This window comes from Melanotaenia boesemani, chromosome 4 (assembly GCF_017639745.1).
Source record: "Melanotaenia boesemani isolate fMelBoe1 chromosome 4, fMelBoe1.pri, whole genome shotgun sequence".
Classification (NCBI taxonomy): Eukaryota; Metazoa; Chordata; class Actinopteri; order Atheriniformes; family Melanotaeniidae; genus Melanotaenia; species Melanotaenia boesemani.
In genome coordinates, this window is record NC_055685.1 from 7315019 (window position 1) to 7338328 (window position 23310).

At 39.4% G+C, this 23310-nt stretch overlaps 2 protein-coding genes across 3 annotated transcripts in view; both read right to left on the reverse strand.

Annotated features, from left to right (window-relative positions):
* The window catches only part of ubn2a (ubinuclein 2a), a 30635-nt gene extending 16800 nt beyond the window's left edge, over positions 1-13835 (reverse strand). The window contains exons 1-6 of one of the 2 annotated variants that reach the window (XM_041983222.1): positions 13260-13835; positions 12271-12387; positions 10736-10837; positions 9878-9988; positions 8076-8179; positions 2924-3473 (exon numbers count right to left, since the gene is read on the reverse strand). In XM_041983222.1, the coding sequence (XP_041839156.1) occupies positions 2924-3473; positions 8076-8179; positions 9878-9988; positions 10736-10837; positions 12271-12387; positions 13260-13562 (1287 nt within the window). In that variant the 5' untranslated portion in view covers positions 13563-13835. The remainder of the gene's footprint in view (positions 1-2923; positions 3474-8075; positions 8180-9877; positions 9989-10735; positions 10838-12270; positions 12388-13259) is intronic. The other variant, XM_041983223.1, reaches the window with a different exon arrangement.
* ttc26 (tetratricopeptide repeat domain 26) overlaps positions 1-23310 on the reverse strand; it is a 28787-nt gene that overhangs the window by 160 nt on the left and 5317 nt on the right. Inside the window, exons 8-20 of the mRNA XM_041983237.1 lie at positions 22954-23028; positions 22773-22875; positions 19596-19651; positions 19087-19140; positions 18941-19004; positions 18780-18868; positions 18384-18467; positions 18218-18287; positions 17266-17372; positions 16593-16726; positions 16247-16457; positions 4593-4597; positions 4409-4414 (exon numbers count right to left, since the gene is read on the reverse strand). Coding sequence (XP_041839171.1) covers positions 16343-16457; positions 16593-16726; positions 17266-17372; positions 18218-18287; positions 18384-18467; positions 18780-18868; positions 18941-19004; positions 19087-19140; positions 19596-19651; positions 22773-22875; positions 22954-23028 — 951 coding nt within the window. The 3' untranslated portion in view covers positions 4409-4414; positions 4593-4597; positions 16247-16342. The remainder of the gene's footprint in view (positions 1-4408; positions 4415-4592; positions 4598-16246; positions 16458-16592; positions 16727-17265; positions 17373-18217; positions 18288-18383; positions 18468-18779; positions 18869-18940; positions 19005-19086; positions 19141-19595; positions 19652-22772; positions 22876-22953; positions 23029-23310) is intronic.

Below are 23310 nucleotides of genomic sequence, written 5' to 3' on the forward strand. Positions count from 1 at the left end.
AAATGAATGTATCAGTAAATATAGCATCATAAAGGCCAATCAAAACAAAACAAAAAAAACAGAATTTATTACTATCAGAACTTTGTAGAAATAACACACAGATCACCAGTGACCAGCCTTTTCTCTCAAGTCTTGGCTTTGAAACAAACACACAACATTTACATATTTACACTTTTTTATCCAAGTGTTTTTTTTTTTAATTATAGCTATTTTTGCTGCTTTTAACCCACTATCCTCACAAAAACAACTTGGATTGTTTTTGGGGCCACTGTGTGTCAAAAACGTCTTCTTGGCTTTATTCCAGCCATACAGGACCATTTTTTATCTTTCCAGACACACACTTGCTCACTTGTTGATCTTTGGCTGCTCCTGATTAGATATTACTGTCAACTGGTGAAAAGTTTGACAGGAAATGGCTTAATTATAATTTCTGGGTCAAAATAAAGGTCTCTTAGCAAGATGGTAGTGATGGTGATCTTTTTATGATGAAAATCTGATGAATAATGGTGTTATCATGAATCACTTGTGGTGGATTTACTATATAGCGCTTCTGAATAAACCCTACATTTCACAGCTGGATTATAAATCTCCTGGAGGGGATATAAATGCCTAAATAATTTCTGTAGATATCAAAGGGTACTATATCTATCACAATTTACCCCACAGTGTCACAAACTACCATTCCTGACTAAATATTGACAATGTAAGTGACAGCGTTTTATGGGTTAAAAATAAAAAGTAGTTTTCCTTACATTGTACACTACACATTGTACATCGTCTCATCGCCTTCTGACTGACTCAATCCCAATTTAGGGATGTTTTTAAAGCATCATTTAATTTTATGAAACTATCCCAGTAATATCAAACCAACTCATGAGCTAAGCTTAAGAAAACAAACATTAACCGTGCTCTCATTTTATATTAACATGGTAAACAGCCATTGTTTGGTCTTATTTGACCACTAAAAATACTTTAACATAACATGCCACATTCACATTCATCACACACACTTATTGCAACATGGGGCTCAGTGTCTTCTCCAAGGACATTTCAGCATAAGTTCTGGTCAAGCCAGGAATCGATCCACTGACCTTCCATTTGGTAACTGTTGCTTCTGACGCTACACCCTACGCACTACAATCTTTACATCTTGAAAGGCAAATATGTCCAGTGCAGTTTTGCACCTTTACCTTGGACGGACAACTTCGCCAAGGTGTTTATTTTTTTGCTCTGAAGCCTGAACCTTCGTTTTGATGCTACACTCAGGAAACAATGTGCCAGAAAGAGATCCGGAGGTGATAAAACACTGAATGGGGGATATTTTGATTCTGTAAGCACAGTGAAAGGAAATCCTACACTATGCACCCCTCTTCACCACTGCAGATACACTCCAGAGCCCTCATCAGTCAATCATTCATAGAAAATGTCTTCAACTCCATCCCATGAATGATATTTAGAAAGGTTGAGTACAAAAAAATTCAGACTTATCACACGTTGAGGCCAGTCGTACGCACACTAGTAAGCAATCAGCTGTTGATAAATCCCACATGTTCTAAACCACCTGCTCATAGTAATTTGCACTGAGAAACACCTTTAGCCTTACATAGAAACAACGCGTCCCTTTAGAGGTAACACGGAAATCACCTGTTCCTCCTCGAATTGATGGAGAGAAAGAAAGAATAAATTTCTGGTGAGCCTGAAGCCAACCAAACCTCTCTGTTTAATTCACACATTCAAGTGCAGTTAACATTCGAAGCTCATTTGAAAAAGTCTAAGTGCAGAAGATAAATATAATTTAACAATCCTCTGAAACAAAACACTGCATACAAGAGTTAAAATAACAAAGAACAAATAAACGCTGCAGGAATGAGTGCAGTTAATGATCTGGGATCAAGGGTGAAAATGTGATATTAAATTGGCTGAAATCAACTATAAAAACAATTAAAAAAAAAACATTTTAAACAGCCGAGTTTCTGCAGCTGGAGGAGGATAGAAACAGAGTTGGGCCGGTGTCGATATTAGCATCGGAAATCCTCGCTGACACTTCCAAAAGTAAGGGGATCGGCTTTTTCTGTGTAAAGCTCATCTTAAAACTCACTTTTACTCATTGGCCTTTTAGCCAACTTGAGACTTAATATAGTGGTTTTATCTAGTTTTTATTGTCTGGAGTTGATTTTCTTTCATTTTTTTATTTTACTACTTTTGTTATATTTTACTAATTTAAATAGTTTTATGTTATTTTATTTTTATGCTTTTGGTTTAACCACCTTAGCTGTTAAAGCACTTTATAAATAAATCTATGATGATGTTGAGAATGAAGTATGGGTTCATACAGGACTGAGGATTAAAGATGGAAGTCATTCAAACTGTGCAAAATTTTGGGTTGGAAAAATAAAATAAAATAATATATAATAAAATAAAATAAAATAAAAAACAAAGCTATAAATCCTTTAAATACTCCTTTCGATTGTTACATCTCTCCAGCTTTTTGATTGTGCTATAAGTGGAAACTAAATCAATGAAAAGAAATATATATATATATACACCAGTTCTTTTTTCCCATTTCTCCTCCTCCTCCTCACTCTTCTCTTCCTCACCTCTGCATCTTTCACTTGCATCATCTCTCTCAAGAGCTTCCCTACTTCTCTTACTGTTTCACCAACATCTAAAAGCTGAGCCGAGGTTCTGAGATAAGAGCAACGAGAACATAACTTCTTCAGCAGGTAGCAGAGCGAGTCCCAGTTTAACCTTCAAAGGGTTTCAGCTTTAAGTCGTATTTCTCCAATAAGTGAGACTATTCTCAGAGGAAGAAATGGTAACAGTAAACAGTCACTTTGTACACCGAGTAGAGTTTCTGTGCGCCTTCAGTAAAGAGGCTTCACAGAAACTGCAGCCACCCACTAAGAGAATACATCTGACTCACCGCCCGCAGGTCCTCAATGCGTTTAATAAGAGGGGCAGGCAAACCATTGGGCAGCGGAGGGGGGGGAAACAGTCCGCTGGAAGACCCCATGCCTCGTCCTTGGCCACTTCCTCCAACTGCTTTATGACCGGGGACACCAACTCCCAGAATGCCGTTCTCTCTGGCTGTCACAATGGCATGTGGGTCGCTGTCCAACAAGCTGAAGTCCAGGTCGACCAGCAGATCCTGCAAATCTTTCTCATTAGCGGAGCCCAGCAGCGCCATCACGGCAGGGTCCGAGGTGAGATCCGCCAGCGAGAGGTCGTTGCCGGTCGCGTTGCCTTGCGGCTGGATGGAATTAGAGGCTAATGGAAGGTTAGTGGAGTTGCTTGTCTGGGGTTTGCTAGCTGCACCTCCTGAGAGGCCGGGGCGAGCAATACTGGGGTTTCTTTTCCTCATCTCCTCCTTCTCCCGGGAGAAGCGCCGCAGCATGGCCGCCAGGTACAACGAGTCCTTCATTAATTTCTTTCTCTTCTTTTTCTCTGGCCGGTGAAGATTGAGAGCAGTCACTCTGTTGAAGGAAAACACAGCAGTGACTTGTTTTTAGCATAACACAGTAACAACAATGGAGGAGCTTTTTGTTTAATTCATTCTGACACTGGACATCATTCGTAAGCTGTTTTTATAGGATATTACAGATTAAACAATGAATTTCCCACCACAAACTTGTCTTTAAGCATCCAGATCATCAGTGTAAAGTCTTAATTCCCAAATATGTCTGGGCATTTATGTCTGTACTTAAATCTGAACCCAGGAGTTGCAGCATCCAGACGGGTATTCCATGAAGCAGGATAAAGGGAAAGTTTTGTTCATTTTGATAAATTTGGCTCATCAAAGTGAAAGTTCTGTTCCATCAATATGGCTTAAATGAGTTTCCACTGAGTTACCATGGCAACTACTGCTCTCCCCTTCAGGACTGCCTGATGGGTCGAAACAGGATTAACAAAAGATCATTTGTCCAGATGAATTCTGGACTCACATCATGCAATAAAACAATATTAAAATCCCATCACAGTATTTTCATTGCTTATTAATTTATTTCTATACCACTTTTTCCAATGCAGGATTACGGAGGAAAGCTGGAGCCTATCCCAGCGATTAGCAAGCAAGAGGCAGGTACATCCTGGACAGATTGCCAGTCCATCGCAGGAACAACACAGAGAGACAAACAACCACTCACTCCTAGGGAGAATTTATAGTGACCAATTAACCTGACGTGCATGTCTTTGGACTTTGGGAAAAGCCGGAATACCCAGAGAGAAACCACGCATACACTGAGAGAACATGCTAACTCCACACAGAAAGGCCACTTTTCAATTTAAATTTACCATTAATTCCTTGAAGAGCCAAGACCTCCAAGCTCAGCCCCGTTTAACCAGCACAGAGTGACCCCCTACATGTCCTGCCGTGCTCTGGTTAAATCCTCTAATAAGAGGTCAGATTAACACAAATCTAATTCTTCAGACAGCAAACATTTCACTGCAGGTGGACACTGTGTCCTCATGGACACCCTTAGGTGTAACGGGGCCAGTGAACTGTGAAGTAGGGGGGACTTGAAGCAGGGGAAGATTGGATGACACTCCATCCTTTAGTCTTAATAAAGGATGCGGGTGGTGGGGAGGGATATGACAGCTCCTCTCAATGAAGACATCATTTAGGAGGCTGACACTTTGAGGGAAATAGTGGACACTACCTTTCATGGCCTTCATGTTTCTACTGGGCACCTGTAGGGATCATTTCTGTTGATACCCAAGGAGAAGGATGCATGGAGGGGTGGTCTGAACACAGATCTATCAGTAGAGGAGTGGGAATTACCCAGCCAACACTTGAATTAGACTATTACAGTATAAATGTGAAAAAATGTCATTCTGGTAAATTTACATAAATTTAATGATAATATATCAGTCATGTACAAAGTCTAATTTGGAGAAGGGACATTTCATTGTTTTTGGCAGTGCGGTAAAATTTAAACTTACTGGGAAGAGGTTGAGATAGTGATGGAAAAGATGATCTCTCGAAATCCCAATGAACCCCAATTTTTATTTTATTTTTTATTTTATTTTAGGGCCTTACCCTAAAGGGGCACAGCTATGTCAAAACTGAAAGGATGCTGATGGATTTGTCTGTTTTGCATGCTAACAAAGTAATTTCTTTACTCTGGAAAAGGACTGAAAAACCAAGTGTAACACTATGGACAAGGCAAAGGTTTAGATGCAACTTTACTTCCTTTACAGGAACTAACTTGCCTACTCAAAGAGAAACAGGAAGAGTTTGAAAGGGTCTGGGGGCCATTTCCAGCTGGTGTGAAATGTCCATCTTCTGCATCAGTTATGTACGTAATTTGGTTTGTTTTCATAGAGCTTAGCTATCCATCGCTCGCCGCAGCAAAACGGAGCAACACCACCGGAAATCACGGGAGCAGAATATCTGACATGCGACCAGCGGAAGAAACAAACCAGAGAAGAAGAAAAGGATCAGGAAGGAAACAAAAAAAGTAGAAGAATGAAGACGAGGACAGCAACTGTAGAAATTGCCCGAGCTTTTGAAGAAAGGATGTGCGAGTGTTTGGGGCATGTTGGTTGGTCGGAATCAACTTCAGAAACAACTTTATAGCAACGCAGTACCATTGCAAAACGGTGTCTGAAACTGACGTGGAGCCGCGGGACTGAACTCTGAAATTAGCACCGCCCGCTAGTGGAGGATTAACTTAACAACCATGGTGATGCAAAAGACACATGATAGTATTAGAATGGCAACGTACGTTTGAAAAGGACGTCGCTATTTATGTACGTAAGAGAGCGTAAATGGGTAAAATTATCCCTATCTCTCGTAGTAAAAAATTTCTTGATCCTTGATCCAGATCACCGACAAAATCTAATTGCTTGTACCTTATTCCATTTCTGACATTTTCCTAAAATTTCATCAAAATCCATCCATAACTTTTTGAGTTATGTTGCTGACAGACAGGCAGACAGTCAGACAGACAGGCAGACAGACAGACAGGCAGGAAGGCAGACAGTCAGACAGACAGGCAGGCAGTCAGACAGACAGGCAGGAAGGCAGACAGGCAGGCAGTCAGACAGACAGACAGACAGGCAGGCAGTCAGACAGACAGGCAGGCAGGCAGTCAGATAGACAGACAGGCAGGAAGGCAGACAGTCAGGCAGACAGTCAGGCAGACAGGGCAGTCAGACAGACAGGCAGGCAGGAAGGCAGACAGACAGACAGACAGACAGACAGGCAGGCAGTCAGACAGAGGGGCAGGCAGTCAGACAGACAGGCAGGCAGGCAGTCAGACAGACAGACAGGCAGGAAGGCAGACAGTCAGACAGACAGTCAGGCAGACAGGGCAGTCAGACAGACAGGCAGTCAGACAGACAGACAGACAGGCAGGAAGGCAGACAGTCAGACAGACAGTTAGACAGTCAGACAGACAGGCAGGCAGACAGACAGGCAGGCAGTCAGACAGAGGGGCAGGCAGTCAGACAGACAGGCAGTCAGGCAGGCAGGCAGGCAGTCAGACAGGCAGGCAGGCAGTCAGACAGAGGGGCAGGCAGTCAGACAGAGGGGCAGGCAGTCAGACAGACAGGCAGTCAGGCAGGCAGTCAGACAGGCAGGCAGTCAGACAGAGGGGCAGGCAGGCAGGAAGTCTTGGTGGAGGTAATTAATTTTTTAAAACCAAAAACTTGCTGGATGTGATGTGAATAATGAGATAATTTATGTCTGCAAAGATGTTATTTTTGTGATTTATGTACAATTTTGTAATAACAAGAAAACATTGTATTAAAGATATTAATCCAAATTAGGAAATTCTTTCTCTGTTTTTTTTCATCCTAGTTGCAGAGGAGTGGGCTGCTATAGTACACTAGTACTTGTGCACATGCTGTTGCTTTCTTATTCATTTATTCTTGCAGTTTTCATTTAAGCAACCAGCTTCGTAGAAAGCTGATGACCCTGCTCTTAATCCCACCTCCTAAGCTCTGATTAGGCAACAGTCTGTCCAACTACTGCAAACACCCATAAATGGGCGATACGAAACATATCTGAATCATTGAGTAAACCTGAAATGTGGACAGCTTTTGTAAGGACTGGCATCAGGCCACTCCCTCTGTAAAACTGAACAGATTCACCAGCTGACTTCAGACATTCTGATGAGGCAGAGACGGGATCTTTGCTGAGACAACATATGCTGACAAAGACAACTGAGAGATGCAGGGAAAGTGTGGAGCTACTGGGATTCTGAGGGATTAACCTACAGCCTGCTTTCAAAGATCTGTAACATACAGACACAAACATCCACGTATATAACATCATCTGTTTCATAATGGCAGAACTGCAATGGCTGCTGCTATTTTTAGAAGCTGCTTCTAATGTGGTGGCATGTCGGAGTATTCAGCATATTTGAGCGTGGATAATGGAGCATTTTCTAGAAGGTGCCTGGGTTGTCACAGCAGGTAAAAGCAAGTCTCCGTCAGCATCCCTGCCTCATGATAAATGTACGAGATGCTCCACAGAATAGAAGACGAGAGGGCAGAGGGTTATGAGCAGGGTAAAGATTGAACACCATATATTCAAACCGTCCCAAAAATTCTCCGGTGTCCACAAAGGTCAACCTTAAAAGCACAGCTGAGAAAGAAATAGGTAAATATGTGTCATGTTTTTGTAAGCTTGACTTCCTGTAATAAACCCGTTTAATGTGCTGGACATTTTTTATTGAGGAGTGATGTTTTCGCTGGCTCAGCTGCTCCTGATTATTAGTAATTAACTAATATAATGTCAGAATCAACTGCATCAAGAAGCACAAAGTAACTTTTCTTACATATTCATTGCCACCTTAAAAGTTTCCATACATATTCTAGGTGTAGATGCAACTGAGAATACAAACGCCATAAAGTGTCAAATATGATCAAAAAAGTCCTGCAGCACATTCAGCATCCTGTCCTGCCTCCTGAGTACTTTGCACCACTGTGGAGTATAAACATCTCTCACAGAGGATCTCCCACTATCATTGTACATGCGAGAACAAGAAAACTGGTCAAAGTACAGTCATAATTCTCTGAATATTTGGTGGTGTTAAGATGTGGAAGCTGTTTTAAAACACCATAACTCTTACCCTTGTTTAGGTACTTTGTTCTTCTTCGGGTTCTTCTCTTCCAGGTTGTTACTTTCCTTTTTCTTCCTCCTCTTAATCACCTGCTCCTTGTCATTATTCAGCTTCTAAAAGAAGGAAAAAATACTTTCAGTACTTGTTATGCAGCATTTATCAATGCTGAGTTAATTTACATGCCCATCAAGCTCTGATAACTGGTACTAATCAGACCATTGCAATATTTGGATCTGATGCATCTACATGATCTTCTGATATGAGATGGTAAAAAAAAAACCCCGGTCAACATTTTCCAGTTTATTATTGGATTTCTTTCGGCATACATAGGTCAATACTCAACCTTCTTGTTCCTTCTAAAACATCCAGTCTTTGTTGAACATGCTGAGCATGGGAACTAATAAGCCTGTAATTTAGACTACCCACTTAATTTTTACTTAATTTACACTCCAACTTCTCGCTGCTGCGTGCCATCGCATCTTTCTTTTGCGCTCAACTGTGTTGAACATGGCGGCGCTTGCGGTCTTAGCATTAAATGCTAATATGGGAGCTAATGAGCTGCAAAACAGAGTACATGTGAACGCTTTAGCTCGTTTATATGCCAACTTCCTGCTACCGCCCGCTATCACGTCTTTCTTATGTGCTCGTTGTGACTTCGGTATTTTTAACAGAAAATATTAAAAAATCAACACAGATTTTTGCACATGTATGATTTAAAATAAATAAATAAATCCTACATACAGGTTTAGATGCAAGAAAACGTAGTATTTGGGACAAATCTAGACGTGTTTATCTGATTTTTATCAGATAACTACAATTATCTGATAATGGATGTCAGATTATGCTGTCTGCATGACCACTTGAATAATCTGATAACTCCAGAAATCAGACAATGATCCGATCTTTGGTGTGAATGTTAACAAGCTCAATTTAAACATTTAAATAGTGTACAAAAAATGTCTTTTAAAGTAGTTTATTTTAATTTGATATGATAGTAAAAGTCAGTCCAATGTTTACTCTTGTCTTGTCTCTTGCTCTTTCTCTCTTTCCTTTCCTCTTTCTCTGATAATGTTCTCTTGGGTTCCTTTGATAAATCGGCCATAACGACATTCAAATCGGCCAGTTTTGATATCCAGTTGATAGTGTGTGACCTGGTGCTGTGAAGCGTAAATATTAGTGTAAAGTGATGCAAAATGAATGAGGGGAAAAAAGTTGTCAAGTACAGTTTCTCAGCCTCAGGACGCTGTTGGATAACAACGGCTCGGTGAATGTACATAGTTAATATCAGTGTGCCAATAAAACGACTCAAACACCAAGTTTTGAAGTTGAAAAGTTGTTCCTTACTGGAAAAGAGGAAGCTAAGAGGATACTGTTATTATTTGGTGTCTTCATGTAAAAACACCAACAAAAACAATGAAAAAAAAGAGGAGTGATTAAATGCATTCAGCTACACTTACAAGCTGGATTATTGTCCCTGAAAAAATCTGAACAGTGGAAATTCCGACTGGCTGGTAACTTTAGGAATCTACAAGCCAAATTGACTGTGTTTACATAAATAATACGTTTTTTAGCTTACAAAAAATCAGATGTATTACCCCACTGCATGTTTTTATTTGTATGTAACATCATCCAAGTATTTATTTTGTGAAGTTTTGACATATTATTTATAATAACTTTTTGTTCTTGCTATCCTTAGTAACAGAATCCTTTTTTCATTCAATTTCAAATAAACTAAAAAATAAAGCTGTAAAAAAAAAACATTATGAACACTTGTCCAATGTTGAGTTAAGCCTGTGTTATCACAGCCTCACCTTGTCGTCCTCTCCCTCCGAGTCAGAGGCCGCTCTGAACTGCAGCGTGCCGGTGTTGATGTAAAATCCCCCCAGCTTTGTGGTCAGAGAGGCGGGCACCAGTTCATCGTACTGGGAAAAACAACAATGGAGGACAGTTTGTGGTGTAAGTTCACAGGATTCTCCAAAACAATACCTCCACTTACACAACAAAATCCAAATACTGCTCGCAGACTTGAAAAACATTTCTGAGTAACTCATAAAATGTTTTGATAACATCTCACAGAAGCAGCCATGGCGCCTCTGTAGCAAAATCTGGATGCTTTTTTTTGTGAGCCAAAGTAAATAAATCACTACTAAGAATAAGAACACTTCCAGGCAACAGATGAAAACATTTTTCCATCACATATCAAACCAGGACGGGGAAAAAAGGGTCAAACAGGCACCGAAAATTTGTAAGAGCCGAGAGGACAGCCATCAAAACACCAAGACAAATATCATCTAATGACAGAATCCATACAAAGAGCATAATTCAAACTATTACAGTCGGACACTGAGTGATATCAGCTGAATACTGAGGAAGAAACAACAGTCACATTCTCCTATGTGGATGCAAGGTGCATGCACATCCACATGAGTCATGGACCTGATTTTAGATCATAGTCTCACTTTGGCTGTAATAAAGGAAAACTGTCTATCTTTAGAAGTGCTGCTGAATGCACTGCTTTTAAACATCAAGACGGGAAATATATATTCAATAACGGATAAGATGAGCAAAGAGAACAACGTGCTGTGATATTATAAAACTTAATAAAAATTTAAGTTCTGGTCACATTAAAGAAACATCACCTCATTTTTAATGGGGTAAAGGGTACTTACAGCTTCTGAGTTATCTATAAAGGGATCTGTCTCATCATAGCCAAACCCAATATCAATCAAATCTTGCATTCTGTCCTTCCTCTTCTTCTTCTCTGTGTTACCCTAAAAAAGTATTGCATAAATCAGGTTCATTCTTAATTAAAAAGCAAAATCCTTACAAGGATCCAAAATCTTAAAACAAAGTAAAAATAAATAAAAATATTTTAGGGGTTTATTTGAGACATCTAGCTCTCAGAGAACCATAACACTTCAATCACAGAAACCAGTCATTTCCCAGACTGATCAGGGTTTCTCTAAAATATTTTAAATGCATTTTTCTCTTTAATTAAAACAAAACTAAGTGTTTTATTTAATTAATACCTATTCTATTCTTCTAAGATGATGTTTCAAACATGAAATATCCCACAGAGTAAAAATATTTGGCACAAATTTACAAAAATACCTAATAAGGAAGTCTAAGGGACTTTCTGTAAAAGATAAAACATTCAGACAGCATATTGCTGTATATTTAAATCCTAGATCCCAAATTGGCCAAACAACATAAACAATAACAAGTCCAAAATACTGCAGCTCTCCTTGATGTTTTTAAGTGCCAAACGCATCCCAATAAAGAAAACTTTCAAAATTACAGTGCAGAAATACAAATAAATGTCAAATTAATTTTTTTTGTTGTCATGCTTTCATGAAAGCTGATGGCTTCCATTTATTTTCCTCTCATTACAAGCTTTTTAAAAACTGAATAAAGGCCTGAAAGATGCAGCTGATCCAATTTGTAAAGACATATTGACATTTCAATATCTGCCGAACAAAATATCAAATTTAATACTTTTTAAAATATAGAAATACCACCGTGTTGATACAAAACATGGGATTTCTGACAGCATCAAGCAATAAAACTATTGCAAAACCATCCTGGTGTATTCCTTCCCTCTCCTCCATGTCACATGATTACAGTAGCCAGTCAAATGTCATAATGATGATGATGATGACAGTTTTAGTGATGATGATGTTGTGTTTTAATATTTTGATTGTTTAATCCAGGCTCTAATTTAAACTAAAGAAAGTTCATTATTAACATTATTTTGCAGTCTATAATCATTTTAAAAATGTTTTATCTTATTTTTATTTACTTTAGTCACTGCTATATTTTATTATTATTTAATAATCATTTTTTTCAAGTATGTATGAGTTTTAATTATACGTCATATTGCCTTTTGCAATAAATATATTAATGCTCTGTACAGCTGGATGATTTTCCTTTAAGGGGCAAAAACATTAATGAAAAGTACCATAAATTGATGGCATCGAAAGGAAAAATGTTATTATCGCTCATCCCTAGTAAAGACTTCAAAGTTATACAAACAAAACAACATACAAGGAATTAAAAATAAACAGTAATTTTACCCAAAGCCATCTGCCAATTAACTTACTCGACCATATTTGTGTTTATCTGTCACAAAAATACAACTCAAGAGAAAAAAAAACTGTATTTTTAATTATTACAAACATAAAATGAATAAATAAAATAAACTCACATATTTATTTTCAAACTTCCTTGCCAGGGCTTCCACCTGAAGCCGCTCTCTCTCCTCATCATTGAAGGGGTCGTTGCGGTTGGGAGCTGATACCAAACTTGAAGGATTACTCTTTGCCTGAAACACACATTGAAAAGTGAAAATATTTACTCTATATAATAGGCACTAATAGCAGTGATCATAAGTTAAACAATCAGTGTGCTTCTCCTTATGAAACAACCCCATCCTGCTAAGAATAGATCAATCAGTAAAAGGTCAATACATTATCACAACACCACCAGTAAATATAAAACTGGAAACTGCAGGTGAGTGATGTTACAAAGCAACAATGACTACCTTTAGTCCTGAAATGGTCATAATTAGCGGTCTACAAACTTATTCAATCTTACTTCACTCTCCCATTAAACAACAGTTACCACAACCCTTGATTACCCAGATGCGCATGGTGAAATGGTGAAAATGAGGCGAGCTTGTCTTTGATGTCGCTGCCCTGACATTTGCCTCGCTCCACTTCTACATCCTGGTACTTCCATCAGCAATGCTCTCTCATCTATCTATCACCCGCTGCCAGAGGGCCAAGCTGCATGTGGCATTTCCAAGAGCTGTAATGGCTGTGTGGCTGAGCTGTTGCTGGGCAAGTCTGAGTGGGAAGGACACAGGTAGCAGCACGAGACAAGCTCCATCTCTCTATCTGTGTAGAAAGAGGAGGTCCCTCATAAACAAGCGTTACAATCTGTTGGAGCGCTGCTTGAGTTGGAAAGCTCAGAGCACTCTGGGCTCGATAAGTGGCCAAAAACTACAGCTGTCTTTTGTGTTGAGCCGTAGTAATGGTCACTTTCTGCCACACTGCTCCATGGAAGGACAAGGTGCACTTCCCCCCCTTTTACTTAGCAATGACAAGTCCATATAAACACTTCCAAGAGCTGTAAATGAACTCCGGCTCCAGTTTCCCACGATCTGCTAATGTGAGTTAAGACAGGAGATCCTACCTGGAGATTCTGGATGAGTTCGCCATAATTAAACTCGGCGGAGGAGCGGTCGTCAGGCTCGGACAGGAACAGGTTCAGCCGCACAGTCGCCCTCCTCTCGGTAACAGTCTTGTCCCTGTCGTCGGCTTTCACGAGACGACCGTTGCTGGCAGTACCCCCTGTACCGGAGGTTGCCTCTCCCTCCCCGGCTCTACCGAAGTTGAAGTCGGCCTCGTCCTCCAGCCGACGTTTCCTAGACTCCGCGGCTGCTCCAGCTGCGAAGGCCGACAGGGTGACAAACTGCACTTTTCTTGGTTCAGCCATTTGGATGCGCTGCCTGCCTGCCTGAACCTCGCTCCGGACAGACAGCGACAGTAAGAAGAGCTACTTCGCGAAAACTACTCCAAATTGGTGGACTGAAGAAGATTTCGCGTAGCTCCGAAGGCTGCTCGAGGCCTAGACGGATGTTAGAGCCTCCTCCGCAACATACGGATTGAACTCCAGGGGATGCGACGGCGGGGGAAAAGTTGTTTTTTCAGCAGCTACTTGCATCCTCGATTTGCTATGGGGGTGAGACATTCACAGGAGCCATCTTGGGTTTCGGGAGTAAATAAAATATCAGAAGAGAGGGGTCGCTGCGCCTGCGCGTACGCACAAAACGGAAGCATGTGCCACAGGGGAGAGCACTTCGTCCAATCAGAGCGCGGCCCGTTCCTAAGCCCGCCCCTGTCACAACAGGCGATAATAACAACACTATTGGTACTATTATGACCTTTATAAAGTACCTGACGGAAGGACAGGCTTTGGGATTTGCGGACTGCATGCTGTGTATGTCCAGACTATCGACTGAGAGCTTTTTTCGCTATTGTCTGAATTCACAGCGTTGACATGATGCTTTTCATTCCGTCTATTCATGAAAATGCTGAATGGTGCATTTTTGCATCAGCTCACTTTCAAACATCAAATCCTAAAAGGGAGGAAGGGTGTTGAGTTGATTGGCTGCCTTAGTTAACCACTCTAAAACAGCTGGTTATAAACCAATAGGCACCTGTTGGTGTACAATTTAAATCCTAATGGTATTAAAAAAATCGTGAATAAATTTAAATGTGTGCTTTGTGTTTTTCTGTGGGAAAAACTAAGTCTGGATTTACCTGTTCCAAAACCAAATAGCAACACCTTGTTTTGGGGTGCCTTTTACTCCATTTACATAAGGTGGCAACTTCTAGCAGGTCATTTTGGAAAATTGGCAGCTAAACACAAATGAACAAAAGATGTTCAGTTCATGTCTGGGAGTGTAAAAAGATTACTGTGTACTAACAACAATCCTGTCAGTGTCATCCTGATTGAGCAAACGTGTTTTTAAAGCTACTTTTAATGCAAACAGTTGGCATAAAGATTGAAAGATGTAAGTATTTGACTGCCAGTTATTTTTGGATTTGTGGAGAAGAGAAAGCAGAGACACAAACTGGACAAATGAGATTTGCTTCCTTTATGACCACTACACAAAATCTCTTTACAGCCATGCTGCCATGTGGCTCTTGGGGGCTAAAAGGGATTTAATAACACAGAGATGCATTATGGGTATTGAAGTATCTTGTGTTTTTAAAGCTTGACTTTGGAGTGAATGGCTGTAATGCCTTGATTTTGACCATAGATGTTTAAATCTTTCTATAAACTCCCTCGGCTGTTGCATACTGGTTTGTTTTATATGAAAATGAACTTATATATGAGAGCAAATGCACATCAGAGCCATAGAAATTCGAAAATGCCTCACAAAAAGATTTACAATAAACCTTTTCTCTTTATTAAAACACAAATAATTATTCAAACAAATCTATATTTACATGGTATCAACCTCAGTTCTTTTCAGATTTCTTTATTTAAACATTAAGTAAAACATTAAACAAGAATTGAGTTCATGGAAAGACATCACAGAGGAAGCCACTGCTGTCCAAAAAAAAAAAAAGGAAAAAAAAGACCACCTATGTTCCACAGCACTACTGGCAAAATATTCTGTGGACAGATAAAACCAAAGTTGAGTTCTTTGGAAGGAACACACAACGCTATGTCTGGAGGAAAAACAGACTCAGCACACCAACATTAAAACCTCATCCCAACTGTGAAATATGGCGGAGGGGGCATTATGGTTTGGGGCTGCACTGTTGCCTCAGGGCCTGGACGGATTGCTGTCATCAACAGAAAAATGAATTCCCAAGTTTATCAAGAGGTTTATCAGGAAAACATATGACCATCTGTCCACCAACTAAAGCTCAACAGAAGAAGAGTGATGCAACAGGAGCGACCCAAAGCACAGAAGTAAATCAACAACAGAATGGCTTTAACAGAAGAAAAGACGCCCTCTGGAGTGGCCCAGTCAGAGTCCTGACCTCAACCCGATTGAGACGCTGTGGCATGACTTCAAGAGAGTGATTCACACTAGACGTCCCAAGGATATTACTAAACTGAAGCAGTTTTGTGAAGAATGGTCCAGAATTTCTCCTGACCTTGGTGAAGGTCTGGTGAACGTTTGTTTGAGGTTATTGCTGCCAAAGGAGGGCCAACAAGTTATTAAATCCATGGGTTCACATACTTTTTTCGATGCTGTACTGTAAATGTTTTCATATTTTTATTGAACACAACATTTAAACACATTTTTTGTGCTGTATTAGTTTAAACAGACTGTTAGTTGTTGTGACTTAGATGAAGATGATTATGACCAATTTATGCAGAAATCCAAGTAATCTGAAAGGGTTCACATACTTTTCTAATGGCCAAACTGCATTACGTATTATAGAAGATCTACTACAGCCCCACATTTTCCCAAAAAAGCATTTTTTTCTCAGACTGTAAGCAAACTGGTGCTTCCTAAACAGGAGGCTGAGCTTTTATTAGCACGCTGTCATGGAGAGGACCCTGGACCAGTTTCAGTTTGGGTTTTCTCCTAAAAGACCCTTAAATTAGTTTATATGTTAATTCATGTTGTATAAATAAACATATAACATATAAACTAATATAACATATATGGCTACATTTCTACTTGTAGTGTAGATATCACACACAATTCTTTCACAACACAATGAGCATAAGTTCAGTGCAGAAGGTTTTCACGAGAGGAGGACTCTGTTATCTTTGGCCCACTTCTTCAGAGTTCGGATGATGTATTCAACCTGCGGGTTTCCTGAATTTCGTAGCAGGGCCAAAACCTCTTTGAGTGTCTCCCTAGGGCACAAACAGGAGAAATAAAAAAAAAAATCACCATTTGTCAAGGCTATTCTACTTGACATCACACCCACTCCAACAATGAAAGATGATAAAAATCATAACCCACTGGACAGGAAGGGGAGAAAAACATACCTGGACTCCTTGTTTGCCAGTATGAGCTGAAAGACGCCGACACATGCCCCTCTTTTGCCCTCCCAGTAATTGGAGCCAGGGTCCAGTTTCTCCAGTGCATCAAATGCTTTGGCTGCATAATAGAACTGGCCCATCTGAAACAACACACACATTTCATGAGCTGGTGTGCAACATGCCAGCTTCTCACTACAGATTAAACCAGCTCATTTCCCTGCGATTCTACTTAAATATATTGTCTGAGACGGAATAAAAAAATAAACAAAAAAAGCAATAAAAAGGCAGCAGGCACAGAAATGTCCCTGTTTAAGGTGACATCTGGGAATTTGGACAGTTTGGCATCATCAGACTTAATTTTCTGTTCTTGCTTTGGACTGCAAAATAACATCTCAAGGTGTCACTGTGATTTTTTTAAACTATTGTTTTTACATTTTATAGCAAAGTCAGAAAAATCTACTGCATGTTTATAAATGATAAAAATTTTACATTCAATCTGACATAACACAATTCAAAATTATCTAAATTACAAGTGAGAAGTAGAAAAATACATATGGTTTGCCAAATTTGCAAAGCACATAATTTAAAACTCAATTACTATATTTTCTTCCAAGTGAGAAGTGGTAGCAGCAGCTTTACACATGCAATTCTATTCAAGGCAATAAAAAAAGGATTTTACCTTGTAGCAATCGTTGGCTATAAGCTGCAGCAGACTGAAGGAATCTGAGGAAGTGCCCATCTTCAGGTAGAGCTCCCAGGCAAGCTGACCCTTCTGGTTCATTATGTCTGAAAAGAATAATTCAGTTAGTTAAATAATCCACGGTTCATTGGCAGTCTTCTATTTGTAAAATACTGAAGGTCAAGAGCATATTTTAGTGATGAAAATCAAGCAGTGCATGTTTCCATTTCTTAGCTAGCTGAATGAAAAATGGCCTCAGATTCTTTGTGGGGCGGAGGCTAGAAAACTGGCTGTCATGTTCAGATCCCAGCCACAGCGAAAAACCATACATGACCCCTCAGCTCTGTCTTCACAGGGTTAAGGTGTCTGAGAGTGTTTTCCATGCATCTCATCAGGAGGAGACTACGGTCTCCTTTCCCATGTCTCTCTTATAAGCCCGACCAGCTGTTCGTGCAGCTGGTGCCAAAAACAGCAGCTTAGTTGCTGCAGAAAACTGGATCAGCTTAACCGATTTCACACCAGTTTTGATATACAGTCAGCTTTTTATTATCAGGCTCATCAAACCTCCTCACCAGCAGTAAGAAGCTGGTATTCTCATGCTGGGTTCCTGCTGTGTTGAGAATAGTTTTAAAGATTGTACTAATTCTTAGTTCATGACCTTTTAATCCTTCTGTGACGAAGTTTAAGCCAGAGTTGCCTGAGAAAAGTTGCTTGACCCTGAGTTTATTTCTCAAATCTTTCCTTCAAACCGTTTAACGATTTTTGATTTTGATTTGAATCCCAGCTCTGACTAATAATCTAATATTTTATTAACTGACTTATTATCAGCTGTTCGATATTTAATGGACAAGAGTCAACATTTGCTAATGTCTATAACTGTTTTGTTTCTATCTTTGTCTCATGTGTAAATTGTAAAATTTTATTTTATTTAAATGTACTCTCATTAACCTACAGCATCGTGCCAGCCAGCTGAGGTAAACATAGTCGTTCTTGATCTTTTCGCTCTGAATAAGCAGAAAAACCTAGAAAGGAGACAAAAAGTCACATAAAATGCATTTAATAGATGAATCAAATTCTGTGAAAACTAAGCCGCATGGAATTCAGCTCTGTTAAAGTACCTCTTCTGCTTCTTTGTAGTTGCCGAGCGCAGCTTTAGCCTGAGCATAGTTGAAGTTGAATGTATCATCATTATAAAAGTACCCCTGGAAAAAAAAACACACACAGCTCATACACAAAAATGCTGAGAGCCCACACATTCAGGGATGAAGTGCATATAAAATGCCAGCTCTTTGCTGCTATTAAAAAAAGAAATCATGCTGTAGAAAAAAAAAACACACCTGAATAAATGTACTGCAGTTTTAAAGCACCACTTGTCATCTAAAGTGACACTTCTAACCTGAGTGTGGGAGTCTTTTTTTTCCCTTTTTTATCTCATCTTTTACCAGCGTACTAAAGCAACACTGATTCTTCACGAAACGGCACACAATCAGTGACTTGCACAGAGCAACACCAACCTTCACTGAGTTAAGATATATGAGAACGTCTTCAAACTGTCTCAAGAGGAAGAAGCAGGATGCCATGCACTGTCTGCCAGGAATCGTATCTGAAAGGACAAAGACCTTCAACACGCTGTGGCATTAAAGAATGATACTGAGGACATTTCTATCTGGCTTACCGCATTCACTTGCTGAGCCTCCGACCAGCTGAAAGAACTGCTGAGCAATTTTTAAGTGATCCCTCTAAAAGATTAAAGACCAGTGACAGAAATTTGTTTCAAACGTGAATTTTTTTATCTATTTGTTGGCATTTATTTATGCTCACCGATCCAATTTCTTGTCCAAGTGCAGCATTTACTACTCCTTTCAAGATGTACTCCTGTGAAAATAATAAATGATTTTGAGATAATTGTTTTATCTATTGAATAATAGCCATGTCAAACCTCAACTAAATTTATTTTAACAGGTTAAAAAATGTGTAAAAGAGAAACAAAAGCTTAAGAAAAAACCTTTTGAGATTTATATATTATCAGGTCTAGAAGATATAAACGTGCTGAGACTAAAAAAATTGGGAAGAGAAATAAAAACATCTGTTCAGGAATTTTAAATGCAGAAAGTAGAAGACAGTTTTTAGAAAACTTAATTTAATCTTGTGTTCATTTGTTTATTTGGTAGATTTTATTCAACATGATACACCTTGCAATAAAACATAGTTAATAGCTAATGACAGAAAAATGGTTTATTAAAAAAAATCCTCTTTTTACATTAAAGTGACTTGAAGGCAGTAATTTGTCATCTTTCAGAAGCGAACATTACATTTCAACTTATTGTCACCTGAGGGGAGGTGGGAGCCAAATCTTGGATGAGGTTGTAAGCTTCTTGGATGTCATCTGGAAAAGGAAAAGGCAGCACGTCAGACCCTGAACACATTTTCTCTTATATCTGATTTCTAATACCAAACACTAATTCCATCAAAGTGGGACAAATAAAAACAAAATGCAATTATTTATAAATCTTAAAGAGTCAGATTTTATTCCTAATAAAACATAAACATCACAGATGTTGAAATTGAGACATTTTACCATTTCATGCTAAATATGAGCTTATTTTTAATTTGGTGGCACCAACACATCTGTAAAAAGTTAGAACAGGGGCAACAAAGGGCTGGAAAAGTAACTGAAACAAATAAAAGAGAGACAGAGTCTCTCAGGTAGGAAGATGGGCAGAGGTTCACCAATCTGAGACAAACTGTGTATAAAAACTTTTGAACAATTTCAGAAAAAAGCTCCTCCATGTAAAATTGCAACAACTTTGAAGATCCAACCATCTACAGTGTATAAGACTATCAAAAGAATAATGGATTCAGATGGAATCTCTGTATGCATGGGATGAGGCTGAAGTTGAATACTGGATGCTGGTAATGTTAGTGCCCTCAGGCAGCACTGAATTAAAACTAGACATTCTTTACTGGAAACCACTGTATGGACTGAGGAAGACTTCCAGAAATCATTGTCTATGAACACAGTTCACCCTGAAATCCACAAATGCAGGTTAAAGCTTTACCATGCAAAGAAGTGAACATGATCCAGAAACACCATCGCCTTCTCTGTACCAAAGATCATTTAAAATGGTCTGAGGCAAAGTGGAAAACTGTTCTGTGGTCAGATGGATGAAAACGTAAAATTCTTTCTAGAAAGCATGGACTGCATGTCCTGCAGACTAAACACAGAAGATGGACTTGCAGACGGACGTACAGTTCTGTCCGTCTTCTGCATTAGTTACACGTGTAATTTGGTCCGTTTTTAGGGAGGTTAGCTATCCATCTCTTGATGCAGAAGATGGAGAAATACCACCGGAAATCGAGGGGGCAGTGCTGAACAGAACAGATGACTTGCGACCAGTGAAAGAGACAAATAAAAAAAAAAAGAGGATCAGAAAGGAAACAAAAGCAGCAGAAGAAGAATGAAGATGAGGAAAACTGTAGAAATTGCACAAGCCTTTGAAGAAAGGATATGCAAGTGTTTTAGGGCTTGTTGGTCGATTGAAAACAACTTCATATCGGTGCATTACTGCTGCCAAACAGTGTCTGAAACTGAAGCTGGCTCATGGGAATAAACTCTGAAATTAGCCCTACCTATTTGTGGAAGAACTGACTTAACAACCATGGAACAAAGACACATGGAAGTATGAGGACAGCAATGTATGACAATGTTTGAAACAGATGTCGCTATTTACGTACGTAAGGGACTATAAATGGGCCTTAAAGGGGAGAGGGAACATCCAGCTTGATATCAGTGGACAGTTGGAAAGCCTGCATCTCTGATGGTGTGGGGTTGTATTAGTGCCTATGGCGTGGGCAGCTTCCACGTCTTCCATCAGTGCTGAAAAGTACATGGAGGTTTCAGAGCGACATCTGCTCCCATCCAGACAACGTCTCTTTCAGGGAAGGCCTTGTAGATTTCAGCAAGATGATGCTGAACCACATCATGCATCCATCACAACAGCTTGGCCTCACAGGAGAAGAGTCCAGCTGCTGAACTGGCCTGCCTGCAGTCCAGACTTTTCACCCATACACAACATCTGGAGTATCATGGAAGCAAAACTCCAGCAAACAAGGTTTTAATGATTACCACAAACCAGGGGAAACACAGCAGGTATGTGACAAGGAATGAACATGACATGAAGACTACAATGAAGTGGCAAAGTGAAAAGGAAAGCATGGGGTATATATACACAGACGGACTAATGAAGAACAGGTGAAGTAAATGACCAAAACAACCAAGGTGTACTACAGGCTGGTACACACATAAGGATTTTTTAAAATCTGAAGATATTTTTTTATTAGTTAGAGACCCTACACATTAAGATAAAAAAAAAATAAAAAAAAATCAGACATTTAACACTTTTGATATACAGTATGCAAATGTCAGCTTGTGGTGTGGTGTGTGGTGGCTTCAATAATCTCAGCACAGAACAACACACACATAACGATTCTGTCCCGCAACCAATCTAGAATCTAGTCCCCTGAGCCACAAGTTTGCGTGATTAAACGTGATTTAACAAAAACAAAGAAGAACCATAGCAACAACCAGAAAAACGAAGAAGAAGAACCATGGCAACAACCAGAAAACACAACACCCGGAGACAGGAGAAAGTCGCTCTTAACACACCTCTGACCACAGAATAATCTTATAGGATATTCTTATAAGATTTAGGATAATCGGGCGTTTGCCATCCTTGGTCGGGAAGGGGGAAAATCAGAAACAGCCTGATAATCTTTATGTGTGTGCCCAGCTCAATTAATAGGAAGCAGAAAGTAAAACAGAATACACAAGGGAAAGAACTACAACATAAGACAAGGAAAACAGAGCTAAGCATGACAAGACTCTAAAAACGTAAACCAAAAACTCAGATCATGACAACACAATGCTAAACATCACCCTGGAACTACTTTTTACAGACGTGTTGCTGCCATCAAATTCTAAATAAGCTCATAATTTCCGTGAAATGGTAAAATGTCTCAGTTTCAACATCTGTGATGTTGTTTATGTTCTATTGGAAATAAAATATGGATTAATAAGATTTACAAACAGGCATCTGGATCTGGAAACATTTTCAACTTTTTCTTGCAAAAATGATCTTAATAATTCCTTAATAATGAATATGCACTGCCCTCATCAGGTCACCACACAGATTTGCAGCTGGATTCATGCCAGATGAGATATTTCAGACGGATCTTCTTTAGGTGAAGCCATTCCCTTGTTTGTTTGTTTTTTGGTTTGGTTTTTCCTAATATATGTTTCCACTACGTTAATGTACTGATAGTATTAATAATTAACTCCCACCTTAACTAAAGCTCAGAAAAGAAGCAAATAATGAAATATGAAAATGTTCTGACATAACCCGTCTTGGTTTCATTATCTTTTTTTTGTTATTCCATATAAATGTTGTATATTTTATATAATCACTGTTTTGGATGTTTCATAAAATTGCAATGCTCTGACTGTGCACCTTGTCGTAGATAGTAGATGACCAGGTTGAGTCTAGCCTCAGGGATCACATCAAGCAGAGGAGGCAGGACCTGCAAAGCCCCTTCCCCACCACGAAAAACCACCTGCAAACACACAGGGATTCAGAATGGGAGAGTCTAGCACGCCTACACACTTACAGGTGGAGCTTTTGAAGAGCTTACCAGGTTATGTCGGATAAGCTCCTTTGCAAACTCAAAGGAGCAGGAGGAGATGTCGATTAGGTTCTTTAACTCCGCCTAGGAACAAGGGTGCACACAGAAGTCAAAATTTCCATCAGCCATACCTATTACAGATAAGTAGCTACTGACTCAACTTGCAAGATAAATGAAAAGAGGGAAAAAAAACAAATAAAACCTTTAAAAATAATCTTTTTTGGGAATAAAAATGTCTAACTATGGCTGCTAATAGCTGCACTGTAACACTTCTAAGTAGATGTTTTTTTTTATATTAAGAAGAGTTTGATCATGAAAAATGTTTTTAAAAAATGTGCAAACATAGGCAGACATTATGCAGAACAT